This window comes from Excalfactoria chinensis, chromosome 4, assembly GCF_039878825.1.
Source record: "Excalfactoria chinensis isolate bCotChi1 chromosome 4, bCotChi1.hap2, whole genome shotgun sequence".
Lineage (NCBI taxonomy): Eukaryota > Metazoa > Chordata > Aves > Galliformes > Phasianidae > Excalfactoria > Excalfactoria chinensis.
In genome coordinates this window covers 280,816-299,029 of record NC_092828.1, presented here as the reverse complement: position 1 = coordinate 299,029, position 18,214 = coordinate 280,816, and the positions used below count along the sequence as shown (strand labels likewise).

At 73.1% G+C, this 18,214-nt stretch overlaps 5 protein-coding genes across 6 annotated transcripts; 3 read left to right on the top strand and 2 right to left on the bottom strand.

Moving 5' to 3' along the window:
• The first annotated feature begins 104 nt into the window (after positions 1-104).
• INO80B (INO80 complex subunit B) lies at positions 105-2,084 on the top strand. Its single transcript, XM_072334437.1, has 5 exons — positions 105-300; positions 470-623; positions 756-874; positions 1,095-1,276; positions 1,380-2,084. The coding sequence occupies exons 1-5, from the start codon at positions 120-122 to the stop codon at positions 1,842-1,844; spliced, it is 1,101 nt and encodes a 366-aa protein (XP_072190538.1). The 5' UTR covers positions 105-119; the 3' UTR covers positions 1,845-2,084.
• A 516-nt stretch (positions 2,085-2,600) lies between these two features.
• WBP1 (WW domain binding protein 1) lies at positions 2,601-4,543 on the top strand. The gene is made up of 4 exons (XM_072334438.1): positions 2,601-2,847; positions 2,998-3,100; positions 3,185-3,346; positions 3,424-4,543. The coding sequence occupies exons 1-4, from the start codon at positions 2,776-2,778 to the stop codon at positions 4,080-4,082; spliced, it is 996 nt and encodes a 331-aa protein (XP_072190539.1). The 5' UTR covers positions 2,601-2,775; the 3' UTR covers positions 4,083-4,543.
• Positions 4,544-4,713: 170 nt separating this feature from the next.
• On the bottom strand, positions 4,714-7,512 carry MOGS (mannosyl-oligosaccharide glucosidase). Its single transcript, XM_072335426.1, has 4 exons — positions 7,190-7,512; positions 6,894-7,111; positions 6,599-6,792; positions 4,714-6,527 (listed from the first exon to the last, which is right to left on the bottom strand). The coding sequence occupies exons 1-4, from the start codon at positions 7,221-7,223 to the stop codon at positions 4,817-4,819; spliced, it is 2,157 nt and encodes a 718-aa protein (XP_072191527.1). The 5' UTR covers positions 7,224-7,512; the 3' UTR covers positions 4,714-4,816.
• Positions 7,513-8,389: 877 nt separating this feature from the next.
• On the bottom strand, positions 8,390-12,651 carry CCDC142 (coiled-coil domain containing 142). Of its 2 annotated transcripts, XM_072335497.1 has the most exons (11): positions 12,466-12,651; positions 12,025-12,148; positions 10,678-11,955; positions 10,498-10,584; positions 10,272-10,424; positions 10,019-10,176; positions 9,780-9,938; positions 9,553-9,667; positions 9,283-9,460; positions 9,000-9,211; positions 8,390-8,665 (listed from the first exon to the last, which is right to left on the bottom strand). In XM_072335497.1, exons 1-11 carry the CDS (start codon positions 12,499-12,501, stop codon positions 8,409-8,411), a joined length of 2,757 nt encoding a protein of 918 aa, XP_072191598.1. In that variant the 5' UTR covers positions 12,502-12,651; the 3' UTR covers positions 8,390-8,408. The 2 variants fall into 2 exon arrangements, with proteins under 2 accessions (XP_072191598.1, XP_072191597.1); XM_072335496.1 differs by having other exon boundaries at positions 10,678-12,148.
• Positions 12,652-12,768: 117 nt separating this feature from the next.
• Positions 12,769-16,502, top strand: TTC31 (tetratricopeptide repeat domain 31). The gene is made up of 14 exons (XM_072334269.1): positions 12,769-13,032; positions 13,214-13,297; positions 13,482-13,550; positions 13,690-13,827; positions 13,950-14,081; positions 14,526-14,628; positions 14,893-14,983; positions 15,054-15,195; positions 15,284-15,385; positions 15,453-15,531; positions 15,655-15,799; positions 15,916-15,990; positions 16,140-16,242; positions 16,345-16,502. Exons 1-14 carry the CDS (start codon positions 12,805-12,807, stop codon positions 16,426-16,428), a joined length of 1,575 nt encoding a protein of 524 aa, XP_072190370.1. The 5' UTR covers positions 12,769-12,804; the 3' UTR covers positions 16,429-16,502.
• Positions 16,503-18,214: the final 1,712 nt, after the last annotated feature.

Genomic DNA, 18,214 nt, shown 5'->3' with positions numbered 1-18,214 from the left:
GCAGCAGGAAACGGCGCCGAGCCGCCGCACGTGGCCGGGACCGAAAGCGGAACGCGGCCCCGCGGGACACGGTTTCCCACCCGGACGGCGCCGTCCGACGGACTTTGCCCGCTTCCAAGATGGCGGCGTTGGCGTCCTCCCCGCCCACTCGCCCGCACCGGATGTTTGCGAGTCGACGGGCGGAAGCGGGTCCGTCCGGAACGCGTTCCCCCCGCGGCGCCGGTTCGGGCTCCGGCAGCGGGCGGGCCGGGCCGATGAGCAAAGCGTGGCGGCGCGGCAGGATGGACGGCGGAGAGCACGGTGAGAACGGGGCCGGGCGGAGGGAATAAGGAGCGTCGGGTTCGGGGCTCCGGGCCTTTATGGCGGCTCCGGGCCTTTATGGCGGCTCCGGGCCTTTATGGCGGCTCCGGGCCTTCATGGCGGCTCCGGGCCTTCATGGCGGTTCCGGGCCTGACGGCGTGGGCCGCAGGTGAGGAGGAGGCCGGCGGCGGTCACGTGGCGCACAAGAAGAAGCACAAGAAGCACAAGAAGAAGCACAAGAAGAAGCAGCAGCCGCAGCCCGGGCACAAACCGCAGCTGAAGCTGAAGATCAAACTGGGCGGGCAGGTCCTGGGCACCAAGAGGTGAGGCCGGGCTCCCCCCCGCCGCCCCCCGACCCGCGTCGCGTTGCCCCGATCCCGCTCAGGCCGCCCCCGGGGAGCTGCGGCTGTTGGGACCCGGCCGGTTCCTGCCCCAGCCCCGTGCTCTCCCCGCAGCGTGCCCACCTTCACCGTGGTGCCCGAAGCTCAGAGCTCCCCCTCCCCGCTGATGGTGGTGGATGAGGAGGATGAGCCCGGAGAGGGGGTCCCCATCGAGCAGTACCGGGCCTGGCTGGGTAAGTGCTGCGGCAGGAGGTGGGCTGGGGGGGATGGTGGGATGGGGAGGATGGTGGGCTGGGGGCCTGAGGCACGGCCGGGCTGCTCCTGCCCCTCCTGCGGGCTTTGGGAACGGCCCCACCGAGCGCTGCTCTGGGCCTTGTTGAGGGGGATTGCCGCTGAGATGGCAGAGGTGTGTTTCCCTGTGGTGACGGCTCTGCCCTGGGCTGCCCGGCTCAGACGAGGACAGCAACCTGGAGCCCTCCCCGCTGCCGGAGCTGGACCCGGAGAGCTGCTTCCCCGCCCGCGAGGAGGAGGAGGAGGAGGAGGAGCGTTGGCTGGACGCGCTGGAGAAGGGCGAGCTGGACGACAACGGGGAGCTCAAGAAGGAAGTGGACGAGTCGCTGCTGACGGCGCGGCAGGTGAGCGGCGGGACGGGGCTGCGGGGGGGGGTGGTCGAAGGGAGCGGGGGGTCGACGGGAGGCCTGTGCCGGGAGCCGCCCGCCTTACCGGCGCTCTCCGCAGAGGGCGCTCCTGCACAAGCAGCAGAGCCAGCCGCTGCTGGAGCTGCCGATGGGCTACAAGGCCAAGGAGCTGACGGAGGAGATGCTGGTGAAGCGCGAGGAGCGGGCGCGCAAACGGCGGCTGCAGGCGGCCAAGAAGGCGGAGGAGAACAAGAACCAGACGATCGAGCGGCTGACCAAGACGCACAAGGCCAAAGTGAAGGCGCTGCGGGAGCGCCGCGCCCGCCCGGCCGCCTGCCCCGTGGTGCAGTACCGCAACGCCGCCGAGCGCATCACCGTCTCCTTCCCCCCCGGCGCCGCGCTGCCGCTGCTGCCCGGCTCCGCCCCCGTCGTGCCGCCCATTGTGCTCTGCGGGGTCAGCGGCTGCGCCAACCGCCGCCGGTATCGCTGCGCACGAACCGGGACGCCGCTCTGCAGCCTGGCCTGCTACAAGCGCAACCTGCAGCTGCAGGAGGCCGCAGCGTAACCCGGCACCGGGACTGCGCCGTAACAACGGGGCCGTAACAACGGGACTGCATAACCGGGCTGTATAACGGGGCTGTATAACGGGACTATAAGAACGGGTCCATAAGAACGGGACTGCATTACGGGACTATAAGAACGGGGCTGTAAGAACGGGGCCGGGACCGAAAGAACAGGGCTGTATAACGGGACTACAGGAACGGGGCTGCATACCGGGCCGGTCGGTGCAGCACGGCCCCCCCCCCCCCCCCATCCCCGCCGGCTCCGCCGCTGTTCGCGCACCGGGACTCGCAGCGCCGCACGCGGGGAGAGGGGCGGGGCCGAGGGGCGGCGGCCCATTGGTTGGAAGCTGCGTCCGGGACAAAACAGCGCTCTGGTTGGTCGGCGCCGCCGTCAATCTTCACACGAATGGCGCCTCCGCTTTTCTTTGGCCGCTCTCTCGCAAGGGGCCGCCTCGGGGGCGGGGCCCGCGCGCGGTTGGTGGCGATGCCCGCCCGTCACGCGCGGTGCAGGAGGCCGAGGCCGCCGTTGGCCGCGGCTCCCGTCAGTCGCGGCCGGGAGGGCGGGTCGGTGCCTCCCATTGGCCGAGCGTGCCGGGGGGGCGGGACTCGGTCCCTTTGTCTCTGTTGTTGGGCGTGAGGCGCGGGCAGACGGCCTCCCATTGGACGAGACAGGGCGGCGGCGGCGACTCCCGTTGGCCGGAGACGGCGGGGCGGCGTCGGATTGGCGGGGAGGGCGGCGCGGGGCGGGACCTCGGGCCGGGGAGCGATGGCGGCGGCGGAGGCTGCGGCCCGGGCGGCGGCGGGGACCCGGGCGGCCGCCATGGGGAAGGCGGCGGCGGCGGGGGGGCAGCGGCTGCTGCTGCGGGCGGCGGGGGCCGGGGCGGCCGAGCGGGAGGAGCCGGCGCGGGGCCGCCGAGGGCTGTAGGCGGCGCCATGGAGCGGCCCGGCGGCGGCGGCGGCGGCGCTGAGGGGGCCTGGGCCGCGCTGCTGGGCCGGCAGCACCAGGTACGGGGAGACGGCGGCGCGGGGCACAGACCGGGGCACAGACCCGGCCCCGGGGCGCTGCGCGGAGCTCCGGCACATCCCGGCCCCCGCCGGGGTCGCAGGGCCGGGCGCCCCGCATGGCCGGCCGTGACGGGCTGTTGTGCCCCGCAGGCCCGGGAGTTGTGCCCGGGGGTGAACAACCAGCCCTACGTGTGCGAGACCGGGCACTGCTGCGGGGAGAGCGGCTGCTGCACGTACTACTACGAGCTGTGGTGTGAGTGCGGGGCCGGGGCGGCAGGGGACGGTGACGGGTCGGTAACGGGACGGTGACGGGTCATTGATGACGCTCTGCCCGCAGGGTTCTGGCTGCTCTGGACCGTCCTCATCCTCTTCAGCTGCTGCTGCGCCTACCGGCACCGTCGGGCCAAGCTGCGCCTGCAGCAGCAGCAGCGGCAGCGGGAGATCAACCTCATCGCCTACCACGGTGCCTGCAACTACCCCGCCTCCATGATGGACCTCAGTGAGTGCTGCCGCCCCGCGCCCCCTTCGGTTCGCCCCCCTTACCCCGCCGTGCTGATCCCCCTCCTGTGCCGGCAGGGCTGCTGGCCTCCTTCAAGCTGCCGGCCTACGAGGAGGTGGCCCACCGGCCCGGCACGCCGCCGCCGCCCTACAGCTCCATCCTGGCGCAGCTGAGCGGCCGGCCGGGCTCGGGCAGCCTGACGCTGTCGCCCAGCTCCGAGAACTCCAGCAGCTGCTCGTGCGAGTCCAGCTGCGTCACGTCCCCCAGCAGCACGTCGCTCTCGCTGCGGGTGACGGACGAGACGGAGCGCAGCCGGGCCAGCACGCCCAGCGAGGAGGGCGGCACCAGCAGCACCGGCACCGGCGCCAGCTGGGAGCTGCCCGAGGAGCCGCCCTGCCGGCCGGCGCCGCACAAACACGCGCTGTTCTCGTCCAACGTGGATTTCTTCGAGGCCGACTGCCGCCGCTGCTCCGACATCGAGGAGGGCGAGGAGGAGGATGAGGACGAGGAGGGGCGCGGCGCGGCGGCCGAGCGGGGCGGGGAGCACTACCGGCACCGGCGGCTGACCGGGGACTCCGGCATCGAGGTGGGCCGCTGCCAGGAGGAGGAGGGCGGCGAGGAGAGCGAGGGCGAGGGCGCGCGTCTGCTGGGCAAGGCCGGCTCCGCTCGGGCCCGGCGCGGCGTCCCGGCCGAGACGGGAAGCGCGGAGCCGCCCGCTCCCCAAGTGCCGGTGTGAGCGGAGCCGCCTCCGCCGAGACGCCGCCGCCGTCCCGCCCGCGGGGCCGGCCCGGAGCCACCCGCGCTTCTCCCCGCGGCCGCCGCCGCTCCCGGCCTTGGAGCAGCCCGGGCTGGGGGCACCGCGGTGCCGAAGCCGCCGCTGCTCAGAGGGTCTGGGCGCGGCTGCGGCTGCCGCCCCTCGCCTCTGCCCCCCTCCCTCCCCCCTCCCCATTCACCTCCCCCGCTGCGGCCCCACCACCGTCCCCGGGCTGTGGACTCTCGCCGCGGAGCCCCCGGGATGGTCCCACCGGGTTCCCTGCTGTGGCACCGCCCCGCGCCTTCCCCCCCCGAACTGCTGCCAGGGAACCGGGCACCAGCCGGGCCGGCCGCGGGGGCAGCTCCGTCCCGCTGCAGCCTGCGGGGCTGGGTGCGGGCGGCTGCGATCCCGGCAGCGTCCCGTCATCATTAAAGAGATGTGGAATCACGGTGTCGGGCGTGGGGTGAGGTGCCGCGGAGCTGAGCGGGGGAAGCGGCCCCCGAGGACCTTCCCCCGTGGGCGGAGACCCCCGCGGTGAGGCCGGAGCCGGGCTGCGGGGCGGCGGCGGCCGCGTGTCTTAACACCGACCCCCAACGGAGGCGATGAGGAGCGTCACCTCTGAGGTTTATTGGTGGTGGAGGACGGGACCCCGGCGCTGGGAGCCTCCACCCGGCCCTGAGAAAGCCGGCAGCCCGGTGCCGCCCCCCCCCCAACGCCTAATAGTCCTCGGCCATCATCAGCACGACCAGCGCCGACCAGCCGGTGAAGGGGTGCGAGCCCTGCCCCCTGCCGCTGCTGTCGCTGTAGTGCTCCCACAGGTATCCGCTCTGGGCGTACTGCCGGTACAAGTTACCGATCAGGTTGTGCCGCAGCTCCGCGTACAGCCGCGCTGCCCGCTCTCGGTGCGGCCCCGGCTGCTCGGCGTAACCGTGCAGCGCCCGCAGCGCCAGGTAGTTGATGTTGATCCAGACGGAGCCCCGCCAATAGGGCGGGTCGTGCTCGGTGTTGCGCTGCATGTAGAAGGGGCTGTCGCGGGAGAGCGAGCGCAGCCCGAACGGCGTCCAGAGCTGCCGCTCGTCGCTCATGGCCGCCAGCAGCGGGGCCAGCCGGGGGGAGTCGGGGCGCAGCAGCCGCAGCAGCAGCGGGAAGAGGCTGACGTAGCCCAGCGCGCCCACGAAGCGGGGCCGGGGCGGCTCGCGAACCACCCGCACCAGCCGCGGGGCCGGGGGGGGCCGCCCGGGGGCCGCCCGTCCCGCCTCACGCCGCAGCTCCACCGCGCGGCTGTGGTTGCCGAAGTCGGCGAAGGCGCTCAGCTCGTCGGCCCAGTGCAGCCGCTCCAGCAGCTCGTTGTCGCTCAGCGCCCGCTCCATGTGCCGGTAGGGCTCGGCCGGTTCGCCCAGCCGCTCGGCCGCCTCCGCCAGCACTCGGGAGGCCAAGGCCATCCAGCAGCGCAGGTCCAGGTGCCGCTCGTCCGCCGACGGGTGCGATGCGCGCGGGTAATCGTCCAGCCCCGACGCCAGAGTCTTGGGGTTGAGGAAGCGCTCGGGGTCGGCGTCGCGGCCGCGCCAGCGGAAGGTGTAGGGCAGCGGCCCGGCCTGCGTGCCGTTCAGCCACTCGTACCAGGAGCGCAGGCGGGGGAAGACGCGGCGCAGGTAGGACAGGGGGGCGGCGCCCAGCAGCCGCTGCAGCGCCAGGAGCAGCGTGGGCGGGTTGGCCGCCTGGCTGTGCTGCACCACGAACTCGGGGGGCACTTTGGAGCGCGCTTCGTCCCCCAGGATCTGCTCCCGCGGGATCCAGCCCTCGGCCGTCATCAGGTCCAGCCAATGCGCCACCACCTCGCGGCTCAGCTCGGGGTCCCAGCGCGCCAGCAGCAGCTGGTGGAAGCCTTCGTCCCACAGGAAGCCGCGGGGGAAGAAGGAGCGGGACGGCACGGCGGTGAACAGCGCGCCGGCGGGGGAGGGCACGGGCCGGTCGTGCAGCGGCGTCAGCAGCAGGGAGCGCCCGTGGAAGTATCCCATCCCGCCCAGCATGTTGCTGAGCGCCGCCTGCGCGAAGCGGCGCTGCGGGGCCGGGAAACCTTTCCGCTCCAGCCCGAACGTCTCCTCGAAGCGCCGCTCGAAGGCGGCCTGGTGCCGGGACAGCTCCGCCGTCAGCGCCGGCCCCGCCAGAGCGCCGCGCCGCTCCCGCACGCTGCCCGACTCGAAGGTGACCTCCAGGCGGGCCGGCAGCCGCAGCGTCACCTGGTGCAGCAGCAGGCGGCTCCGCGGGGCCTCCTCCGAACCCGGCAGCCCCCGGAACGCGTCCACCGCCACGAAGCGCTGCCGGGGCCCGTCGGGGGGGGTGAAGACGAAGCGGTCGCTCAGGCTGCTCCGCACCACGTCGGTCAGGCGGTGCAGCCCCGGGCTCCACGCGTCCAGGTAGTGGTAGCTGCGGGCAGAGACGGGCCATCAGCGCCACGCGGCGGCGCGGGGCTGGGAGACAGCGACACCGCGAGGCACCTGCAGTGCGGGGCGTCCTCCCCGCCGTCCGCGCTGGGCCTCAGGAAGGTGACCCTGAAGTCCCCCAGCTCCTCCGACGTCCCGCTGACGGCCGCCAGCCGGGTGCCGTCCTCCAGGTGCGGCCGCAGCTCGCCCTGCCCGTCCGTGGCCACGTAGAAGAAGAGGGAGATGAGAGCGTCCTGCCTGCCCGCGCCCTGCGGAGGGAGGGGACGGGAAGGAGCGCGGGGCGTCACCTCCCGGCTCGGCGCTCCCAGCTCCGCGCTCCCAGCGCCGCACGGTGTCTGTGCATCCCCACCTCCGGCCGGGCGGTGACGCGCCAGCTCCAGTCCCCGCCGTGCAGCCCCCCGGGCCGCTTCACGAACTCGGTGCGCAGCAGCAGCCCCCGGTCGTGGATGTCCTGCAGGCCGAAGTTCTCCCCGTCGTGCATCAACCAGCCGTACCGCCCCAGCCCGTCGCTCTGCTCGCAGCTGTGCCGCAGCTCCGCGCCCTCCCGCTGCTGCAGCCACATCAGACCTGCGGGGAGGAACGGGGGGGGAGGGGAGGGCGGTCAGACCGGGCCCGGCGCCCCCCGCCCGCCCTGCACACACGCACCGGTGACGACGCTGCGGGGGCTGCGTGTCTTCATGCCGAAGTAGACGTGCGGCCGGTACGAGCCCCAGAACCGGTGCGGCGCGGCGGCGGGCCCGGTGGCCCCGGGGGGCAGCGCGGGGGCGGCGGGGTGCGGGCTGACGGCGCGGGCCGCCGCTCGCCACCGGCCCCACTGAGCCAGGAGGGTCCCGGCGGCCGCCAGGCCCAGCCCCAGCGCCAGGGCCGCCGCCAGCCCCAGCGCGGCGCGCCCGCCCCGCTCCCCCCGCGCGGCCCCGCGCTCCCGGGCCCGGTTCCGCGCCTCCCGGGGACCCTCGGCGCCGCGCCGCCGTCTCTCCGCCGCCATCTTGCACACGTCATCGCCGCGCGACGCGCCGAGAAGGACGGAGCGCCGCCGGGTCGCGGCTACAGCGCCCCCCTGCGGAACCGCCCGGCGGAGGACTCAGCGCAGACGCGGAGCCGGGCAGCCGGCAGAGCTTCACTGTGCCCGGTGCTGCTCCCGGTGCTTCTCCGCTGCTGCTCCCGGTGCTGCTCCCGGTGCTGCTCCCGCAGGCGCCGCCCGGCGCTCACTGCTGCACGCGGCCCCCATCGCCCTCGCTGACAAAGCGCTTCCGAGCCCTGTAGGGGGGACGTGGGGACGCCGCTGCCCCACGAATGCCGCCCCGTCCCGCAGCCGGCTCTTCCCCGGTGCCTCCATCCCGTGTAACAACCGGTACCGCTCCCCGGTACCGCCCTCCTGTACCTGCGGGGTCCCCCATCCCCACACCCGGCAGCACCCCGCCGCCCTCCCCGTCCCCGCGGCCCCATCCCGTAGCCGCCCCTCCCCCGGTGCCGCAAGGGCTCCGCCCCACAGACCCTCCTGCCCCCCACGGGTCCCCTCCCCCTGACGCACCACGACCTCGCCGGTGTCCCCGTGCTCCAAATACTCCAGCACCATGGGCTGCACGTTCTGCTCCAGCCGCGCGGAAGAAATGACCGGGAGGAGGCGGCGGCACCATGGGAGCCGTAGTTCCCACCGGGCGCGGGGCGGGGGTCTCGAGGGCCTCCGTGCACGCGCGGACCCCTCGTGGGGGAATCTCAGACCCCACCGTGGATGCTCGTGGCCGGGACCCCACGGCACGTCCACGGGGAACGTGCGGGTCCGGCCCCGACCCCAGCCCCCCGCGCGGGACCCCAGGGACCGGGACAGCAGCCGGAGCTCCGCGCCGCTTTATTGCGGCCTCGCTCAGCCCTCGGGGCTCTTGGCCATGCAGGGCAGCCCGGGGACGCGCCAGCGCCGCGCTCCGTGCAGCCGCAGCGCCAACCACTGCTGCTGCCCGCCCGACAGGTAGGACTCGGGGGGGCCGCCGCGGGGCCGGCCGGGGGCTTCTGCGCCGGGAAGGGGCGGGGGGGGGCCCGTTGAAGGCCCCGCTGCCTCCAGGGTCTCCAGGCTGTGCAGGCTGCTGGCGCCCAGCTCCTGTGCGCGGGCACCGGGGTTGGAACCTGGAGGGGGAGAGGAGACGGAGTCGGGGAAGGGAGCGCAGGGGAGCTGCGGGGGCTCCCAGCTTTGTGTCTATTTCTGTCGCAATCCTCGTCCTCATCCCCTTCCTCATTTCCATCGACATCCCCGTTCCCATCACATCTCTGTCCCATTTCTGTCCCCATCCTTGTCCCCCCATTCTCCTCCCCACCCGATCCCCATCCCATCTCCGTCCCATTTCTGTCCCTATCCTTGTCCCTGTCCCCATGTCCGTATCCATCCCCCTCCCGGCCCGATCCCCATCCCATCTCCAGCCCATCCCCGTCCCATCCGGCCCCACCGCGCCCCCCTCCTCACAGCACTGCCGCAGGGAGGGCCAGCCGTGGGAGGGCAGATACGCCTTGCCGCTGGGCTGCTGCAGGAGGCAGAGGATGGCGCCGTCCATCTGCTGGAGGACGCGCAGGGAGAGCAGCTCCTGCCGCGTGTCAGGCTCCAGCCCGTACTGCTCGCACTGCACCAACTGCCGCACCAGCGCGAAGTCCTGCTGCAGCTGCAGAGCGCCCTGCAGGCTGCGGGCAGCGCCTCAGCACCGACCCAGAGCCCCGCCAGCCCTGCCCCCCCCCCCCGGCTCCCCGCGGACCTGAACTTGATCTTCTGCGCCAGGATGTGATCCATCCACGCCTCCACGAAGGCCGTCATCACCCGCGCCAACGTGGGCACCTGGGAGTCTCGGGGCAGCAGCTGCGCGCCCTGCAGCACCTGGCCCAGCACCGTCTGCGCCGCCGCCGCCGCGTATTCGCTGGGGGAGTTGGGCAGCTCTGCGGGGAGACGGAGTCAGCCCTGCGGCCCCGGCCGGGAGAGGAGGAGAAGGAGGAGGGGATGGAGGAGGGGATGGGGGGCCGCCACCCACCGGCTCGGAGGCCGAGCCTCCAGTGCCTGCCCAGCGGCATGGTCTGGTCGAAGATCTCTGCCGACATCCGCTTGCAGTCCGTGGAGAAGAGCTTCAGCACGTCCCCCGCGAACAGCTGGGAGCGGAGAGGACCGATGGGGACCGCAGGATTCCGCGGGGCCGAAGCGCCGCCTCCCGGTGCGGCGCCTGCCAGCTGCGGGCCCCCAGAGCTCCGGCGGCGGCCGTACCTGGATGCTGGCGGCCGCGGAGCGGATCTGCAGGCACAGCCACCTCTCGTGGTGGCAGCGCAGCCGCCGGTGGGGCGCGAGGTGCTGCGGGCTGCCCTCGGGCTCCGGGAAGGCCGCGCTCACCAGCAGCTCCAGCGCGTCCGTCTCGGCCTTCAGCAGCTGCGGAGCGGACGGCGGTGACCTCAAACCGGCCCCGGGGTCGCGGCGCAGCCCCGCACCGCGCCGAGCCCCGCGCCCACCTGCAGGTCTCCCTGGGTGACGAGCAGGAACTGCCGCAGGGACCACGCCGCCAGGTACTGGAAGGCTTTGCCCATCAGCCACGAGCACGACGCCTGAGCCGTGGCCAGGCAGCAGCCCAGCAGCTGCAGGCGCAGGCAGGGCGAGCCGGGGGGGCCGCCTGGGGAGCGGAGCGGGGAGGGGGCGTCACGCAAGAGCTGAGCGCAGCGGACCCGGATCGATCCCATCCCCGCGTCCCGGCAACGCGCCGCTCACCGTCCGGGCCGTCCGGCAGGTTCCGCAGGGCGGAGCTCAGGGTCGGGTAGAGCCGCCGTAGGAGCCGCGCGGTGCCGCTGTGCGCCGCGCCGTCCGACAGCTCCGGCACCGTGCAGCGGTCGCTCAGCCCCGAGCCCAGCGCCACGGCGAAGTCTGCGGGGAGACGCGACGTGAGCGGCGCCGGGAGCCGTGCGGGACCCCCCCCCCCCGTCCGCACAACGCGTACCTCGCTGCCAGGCGAGCAGGGCAGCCCGGCACCGCAACCGCCGGCACAACCGCCCCAACTCGTCCTCGCACTCCGCGGGGATGCGGCCTGCGGACGGACAGCGCTGAGGAGCGGCCCGCTGGGCTCCCGCCTGGTGCCGCCGTTCCGTGGGAGCAGCCGAGCCGCCCCCCCCGCACGTACCGGGACCGAGCGCCCGCTGCAGCTCCCGCGCGGCGCCGACGGCGCATCCCGTCCCTCCGGCCGGCAGCTCCAGGCGAGGACCCAGCGCGGCGCCGGCCGCCTCCCAGCACAGCGGGCGGTACCGGGCGTGCAGAGCCTCGGCCGCCGCCGCGTGCGTCGCGTCCAGCCAGCGCACCGCCTTGCAGGCCGAGCCCGGCCGCGGGGACGGAGCCGCGGGGCTCCCCGAGGGAACGGCGAGGGCGGAGCGCCAAAGTCCTTCGGCGGAGGCCACGAGCACCTGCAGCACCGGGACCACGAGCCGCTCGTCCTCGAGGCACAGCGCCCGCAGCGCCTCGGGGAGGCTCCGCGCCGCCTCCCGGCCCGCATCCTCCTCCTCCGCCTCCCCGCCGGGGCCGCCGTCTTCGTGCCGCAGGAGCCGCGCGAGGCTCTCGGCCGCCCGCCGGCCCCGCTCGGCCGCCAGCAGAGCCAGCACCCGCTGCAGGGGGAAGGCGCGGGGCCGCATCCCCGCAGCGCCGGCGGCCGAGCGAGCGCAGCCCGGCTCCGGGCCCAGCTCCGCCAGCGCGCGGTTGTAGATCTCCAGGCCCTGGAACAGGTCGCCGAGCAGCGCCGGGGGGGTCCCGTCCCGCGCCGCAGCGCGTATCGCGGCCTCCAGACGCTCCTCCAGCAGCAGCGCCGCCTGCAGCGCCAGCAGCTCCAGCGCCCGCCGCATGTGAACCACCGCCTCGTGCCGCCGCAGCAGCAGCGGCCGCAGCCACGCGTCGCCCCGCATCCGCCGCCGCAGCGCGGCCCAGTGGCCGCCGTGCACCCGCAGCTCCTCGCACAGCGCCCGCAGCGGCCGCGGCTCGTGGCTCAGCAGCCGGCGGACGAAGTCGGAGGCGGCCTTGAGGCGGCGGCCGTAGCGGCGGGCCAGGCGCAGCTGGTGGCGGTGCCGCAGCAAACCGTGCAGGGCGGCGCAGCGCTCGGCCACGCGCGGGTGCACGGCGTGGTAGCAGAAGGCGGCGGCGGGCGGCGGCAGCACGTGGCCGTGGAACGTCTCGGTGCGCGGGTTCTCCCGGGCGCGGAAGGCGCGGCTCAGCCCGTGGAAGCTCCGCTCCACCAGGGCCGCGCGCAGCCCCGCGTCCACCGCGTCGGCTTCGTCCGCCTCCTCTTCGCTGTCCGACCCGGAGGAGCCGCCGGGGCGGGGGGAGCGCGGGCGGCGGATCCCCGGACTGACGCAGCTGCGCAGCATCGCCTCCGCCCAATGCAGGGAGCGGGACAGGCCGCCCGGAGAGCCGCCAACTGCGGGACGGAGCGCGGGTGGGAACCGGGGCGGGACGGGGGGACCCCGGGGGGCGGGGCCGGTCTCACCTGCGTGTTCACCTGCGGGCTCCGCGTGGCTGGCGGGCAGGGCGGGCAGGGCGCCTCGCGGCGGCGACACGCGGCCCAGCAGCAGCAGCAGCGCGTCCCGGCCGGGCCCGTCGGTTCCCAGCAGCTGCCGGCACGGAGCGGGGCGGGGGGGCGGGGCGTCCTCAGTCCCTGGCCCCGCCCACGCCGCTTCTCGGCCAATCGCAGGCCGCTTCCAGCGGTAGGGGGCGGGGTCGCTCGGGGGCGGGCTCAGTTGCCACGGAGACGCGGACGGCCCGGTCCGAACGGGCGGTGGCGGCCCGGCGGCCCCGAACTGGGCTCCGAGAACCGGAAATGGCTCCGGGCCGCGCCGCCCACCGCCCCCAGCGCGGCCCCGCCCCTCCCGCCCGGCCCGCGGCCTCCCGCCATCGCGACGAGCTCCGCGGCCCGGTTGGCGGCGCTCACCTGCGGGCCCGGCCTCGCGCAGCGCCCGTCCTCCATTCCCCGCAGCGGCGGCGGGACGCGGCCCGGAGCGCGGCGGGGCCGGCGGAAATGAGCTTAACCGCGCCGCTAATCCGGCCGCGCCCGGGGGACTCCGGGACGGCGCGGGGGCGGCGTCGGCCGTGACGCGAGAGTTCGGCGGCGTTTGTCCCTCGCCGGCCACCGTCCCGCCCTCGTCCAAGATGGCGGCGGCCGCTTCGCGCCCCGCCCGCGCCCGACTTCCGGCGGGCGCTTCCGGTCTCGGTGGGCGGTTCCGTCCCGCCGCGTTTCGCTTTCGCTTGTTGCCGGCCCCGCCCCGCGGCCATGGGGGACGTGCCGGGGTCGGGGCTCGGCCGGCGGCCCGGAGCGGCGCCGCGCTGCTTCCGCCTCGAGTCGGACGAGCAGGAGGCGGAGCGGCCCGTCCCGCCCTGCGGCCGCCCCCCGTTCTCTCTCTACGTGCCGCTCCGCCACCCGCTGCTCGTCGCCCCGCGCGGCCGCCCGGACTCGGACCCGCGTGGGCTGAGCGCGGCGTGGAGCCGCCGCACGGACGAGGTGAGCGGCAGCAACGGACCGGAACGGCCCGGAACGGCCCCGCGGCCTTTGTCCGCTCCGACCCGCGGCTCCCCCCGTCCCGGCTGCCCCGGTGCTGCCGGCTGCGTGTCCCGGCTGCGTGTCCCGGCTCGTCCCGCAGCGCGGCCCGGTTCGCCGTCTGACCCCGCGCCTCTTTGCCCAGGAGGCGGAGCGGAACGCGATGGAGCTGCTGGAGGAGGAGGATCGAGAGAAGAGGAAAGCGGAGAAAAAGAAACTGAAGAAGAAGGTGGGAGGGAGCGGCCGGCCGCCCCCGGGGCGCGGCCCTTCCCAGCCGTGTCCTCTGCTTGTGGGGCGCTGAGCTGCACCCCGGGGCTGTGCCGGGTCCGTTCCGCTGCTGCCGGGTCTGTTCTGCTGCTGCCGGGTCTGTTCCGCTGCTGCCGGCTGATCGTTTGTTTGTTTCTGTCTTGCAGAAGCAGAAGGACCGGAGGAAACAGGAGAAGCTGGAGCAGGAGCTGAGGAACACGCAGGCAGACGCATCGGTGAGGAGCTTTGCACCTCCGTGGGGCAGGCAGCCCAGGGCACAGAGCTGGGCAGGCACTGAGGGGCCTCAGGGGGCTCCTACAAACTCCCAGGAGCTGCTGGGAGCAGAGCCCACCCACCGCCCTCCTCTGTCTGCAGAGCACCACGTCCCTGCCCGGTGCTGCTCATGGGGACACCAGCGGTGCTGAGGAGGAGAGCGGCTGCCTGGCCTCCAGCTTCCCTCAGAGCCTCCAGGATCGTGCAGAGGAGGGAGCGGGGGATCTGGAGGGCGTAGAGGTGAGAGCGGGACGCCTTGCAGCTGGGTCTGCCCCACACGGTGACGGCTGTGCCCCCGAGTGCTGCCAGCCCCACAGCCCTGACACGTGGCTCTGCACGGCTCCTGTCCCTCACTTGTCTAGGATGAACTGGACTTGAGCTGCAGCTTTGTCTTCAAAGCGCGGCAGAAGGCTGGCGTGAAGCTGCCGCCACCTGCGAGAGATAAATCAGTCAGAGCTGATGCTGCAGAGCCCAAAAAGAGGCTGCAGGAGGGGGTGAGTTGGATCCCATTCCTCCAGAGGGGCGTCTCCCAAGGGCTGCTCAGGGCACGTGGTCTGTAGGGCTCCTGGATGGGGTGGGGGCAGAGCCTGGAGCTGGGCAGAGGGATCTCAGCTGCAGCTTCCCCTGTGGCTGGCACAGTGTGGTGATCCCATGGCTGGCGTGTGGTGCCCAGCTGGTGATGGGGACGCTGTGCCCTTTCCATACTGCAGGCTGGGAGCTGTGGCAGCTCCTTTGCAGTCTCTTGTGGCTTTAAGGAGCTGGGTGGGGAGGTTGGGCATCCTCTGTGAGCTCTGCAAGCTAAGGCACAGCAGGGAGTCATACCCAGGCACAGCAGGGAGTCATACCCACACACCTGGGACAGTGGCTGTGCCTGAACCTCAGCTCCTGGTCTGGGACAGGAGCCTGACCCCCCGCTGCCCTGCTTGGCTGCCCTGCAGGCACCTGACCCCCCACTACCTTGTGTGGCTGCCCCGCAGGCATCCAAGTCTGAGCCTGCAGCCCTGGACACGAACATGTTGGAGCAGAGCATGACTCTTGCAGGTCAGTGTCTCAGGCATCTCTGGGCAGCAGCGGGCAGAGGGTGGGCTCTGCTCTGCTGTGTGCCAGCTTCGGGGGGGGGGGTTGCCCCAAGGAGGGCTGTGCTGGACACGCATCCCTGTGCTTATCTCCATTTGTGGGTCTGCACGGCTCCTGTCTGTCCCCAGAGCACCTTTCCCATGCAGCTGGGTGCGGGCACAGTGCAGAGCTGCACCATCCTTGTGCTGCCTGTGAGCTGGTCAGCAGCGGGCGATGCTCTCCCTGCAGGCTGTGGCAACCAGGCTGCCATGCAGGGGCGCTACGCAGAGGCTGTGCAGGCCTTCACCGAGGCCATAAAGCTGAACCCCAGGGAGCACCGGTGAGCAGCGGGCCGTGGGGCCTGGGTGGCGTGTTCTGAGCCTGCACTGGTGACCGTGCTGCCCCCACAGGCTCTTTGGGAACCGGTCATACTGCTACGAAAAGCTCCAGCAGTACCAGGAGGCGCTGAGGGACGCAGAGATGGCGCTGGGGCTCCAGCCCAACTGGCCCAAAGGCTTCTTCCGCAAGGGCAAGGCGCTGTGGGGGCTGAAGGTAGCGTGGCAGGCAGGGCTGCAGGGCTGCAGGGCTCAGCACGGCCCCGTGTCCCCACGGGCCGCACTCAGCCGCTCTCTGCTCCCAGCGCTACGCCGAGGCCAGGGACACCTTTAAGCAGCTGCTGCGCCTGGAGGGCACCCACGCTGATGTCAGCACCCAGCTGGAGGCCTGCCAGGTGCTGCTGCAGGTGAGCTCTGGCCCCACCGCTGCCACCCCGCTGCTGCCCCGTGGGCTCTGACCCCTCTGCACTGCAGCAGAGCAGCCTCCACGATGCCAGCGGTCCCAGGGACGTCCCCGTGCTGGAAGCTGGGGAGCCGCTGACACCCACCTCTGGTAAGGGACCTTTGTTGTGGCCCTGGGGTTGGGTTCTGGGTTCAGAATTTGCTCTGGGTTCTGAGTGTGGCAGAGCTGGGAGGGAGCGAGGGGGGGTGCAGAGCCCTGAGAGCTGCTCAGCAGATGGGTGCGTGAACGGGAGCTGCAGCGACGTGGACGTGAGCGGCTTCGTGACCGTGGTGAACTCAAGGAGCCACTCAAAAAGCCACGTGCGGACCACAGGCACAGCAGGCCCCAGGGACACGCTGCCTTCACAGCACCCTGCCAGGTAGGGCTGGGGGGGGCTGCCCACGGGGGTCAGTCACTGTCAGGTCTCTGCCGTGGAGCTGGGGATGCACGGAGCGGGGCAGGCGTTGGGCTGCTGGTGACGGCGCTGTTTGGCAGGGACTGCTACCCTCTGTGGGTTGGGAACATCACCTTCAAGGTCACCAGGGAGGTGCTGCAGAGCTGCTTCAGCCGGTGAGTGCTCAGCAACTCGGATGTCTGCAGCGAGCTCTGCTCCCTCGCGGCGCATCCCGGCCGCTCTGCTCCGTTTCCCCTTCCCTGCAGCGGGTGGGGAGGAGGGGGAGGTGCCCGGGGCCGCCCGGCTGAGCTGCCCCACGGCGCAGGTTCGGGCCGATCCGTTCCATCCGGCTGCTCCCGGACAAGTACTGCGCCTTCATCAACTTCCACCAGAAGGCAGCGGCGGAGGCGGCGTTCAGAGCCATGTTGGTGAGCGCTGGGCCGGAGCTGCTGCTCCCTCTGCTGCAGGATGAGGGCACGGCGCTGACGGCTGTCCCGTCCCGTCCCGTCCCACCACCCCCCTCCCCGCAGGGCGCTGACCTGGAGGGCTGCCGGCTGGCACTGCAGCTCAAGCACCCGTCCCACGCCACGCCGCCGCCCCGACAGCGCCCGTAGCCCCCCCTGGTGGGGGCTGCTGAGCCGGGAACCTTCCTCATCTCTCGGGGTTGCGGTGCGGGACCCCCGCTGGGCGCTGCTGGACCCAGAGAGGAGCCCGGAGTGGTGCGGGAGCTCAGGGCCGCACGCCGGGCGTTGGAGCCTCGCGCCTGCTGCAGCCTCACGTGCCTTCTCCCCGCAGCAGCGGCCTGGCCCCGTCCCGCTGCCCCACTGCTCCTACCTCGTGCCCCCCGCGTGGCTGTGCCTCGTGTCTGCAGCCCGGGCTGTGCTGCTGCCCTCGGTCCCACAAGGCCGGTACGAGGGGTCGGTACCCACAGGGGCAGCCCCTTCCTTCGGGGCTTCGTTCCTGCGTTGGGTTTCTTAATAAAAGCGAGAGCTGACAGTGCCGTGCTGTGCTCCTTCCCTCAGCCTGGAGCCCTTCCTGCGATGGGAACCCCCCCGGGCTGGGCCGGGGGCACCTTGGGCTGCACCCCGGGATACCCAGCACTTGGGGGACCCGTCGGGTGGAAGTGGGGGCTGCGGCTGCTCCGGGGCGGCAGAGCAAAGTGTGCGGTGCCGTTTGTAGGTGAGGGAACCGACCGGCTGAGGGGGGGGAAGGTTGGATTAATATGCAAATACGCGGCGGGGAGAAGGAGCGCGGGAGGCAGCGAGTAATTAATCACTAGTTAAAAGAAATGAAAACCAACAGCGGAGGTTGTCAGGAAACAGCGGTGGAGGTAATCAGCCAGAAAATTGGAAGAGGAAAGAGATGAGTGTGGGGAGAAGGGAAGCGCCGGGTGAGGCTGACGGGTCCCCGGCCGGCAGCACGGCACGGCAGCCGTCCCGAGGCCATCGAGATGGACACGCTGTGCGTGGGTGCGAGCTGGTCCCGTGCCGGGGATTGCGGGACACACGTGGCCGCAGCGCGGGGCTCTGTGCTCTGTGTGGGATCCCACAGCCGCGGCTGCCCCCGGCTGAGCCCCTCTATGCGGTGCCCGGGGGGGGGGTCTGCAAACCTCCCGGCCCCACAGCAGCTCCCACCCCGATCAGCTGCACCCCGGGATGGGGGTGGGGGCCGCGGGGGGCCGGGACAGGCCGGGGGCCGCGGCGGAGGCACCGCAGCTGCCCGGTACCGAGAGGGAATGGAGGAGCTGGGGGGGGGGCGGGTCCGGTTCCTGCTGTGGCGATGGAGAGAAGACCCACCGGCTGAGCTGCGCGTCACCCAGCGCGGCCTCCTGCAGGGGGAGGGGCGGGGGGCCCCGGGGGGCTGCGGGGACGGACAACTCCCCCCCCCGCCGCATTATCCGCTCCACGTCCTCGCTGCGGCTGCGCGACGGTCCGGGGCTCGTGGGGCCGACGTGAGCCGCCGGCTGCGGGGCGGGGGGGCGGCCCTCCCGCTTTGCTCACCCGTCGTGGAACGGACCGTGATGGCCGGAGCGCCCCGGGGGATCCGCACCGCCCTGCAGGGTCACGGCTGCGGGAACCGCGTGTCGGGAAGCTCCCGTGAGCTGCGTGCAAACCCCACTCCTGAGTGTGCAAACCGCACTCCTGAGCGTGCAATCCCCGCTGCGTGTGCAAACCCCCCCTGCTCTGTGATCCCTTGATCCCCCCCGTGGGGGTCAAGCAGAGCATCCAACCCCGTATCAGCACCGGGTGCACGCGGGGAGCCCCGGACCTCCCACTCCCCCCACCCCGGGGCCGGGTCCCTTCCCGGCGCTGCAGGATCGCAGCCGCAGCCCCCGCGCCCCCCGCAGCCCCCCCCCCCCCATCTCCGCACGCTGCTACCTGTCAAATTAAACGCGATTCC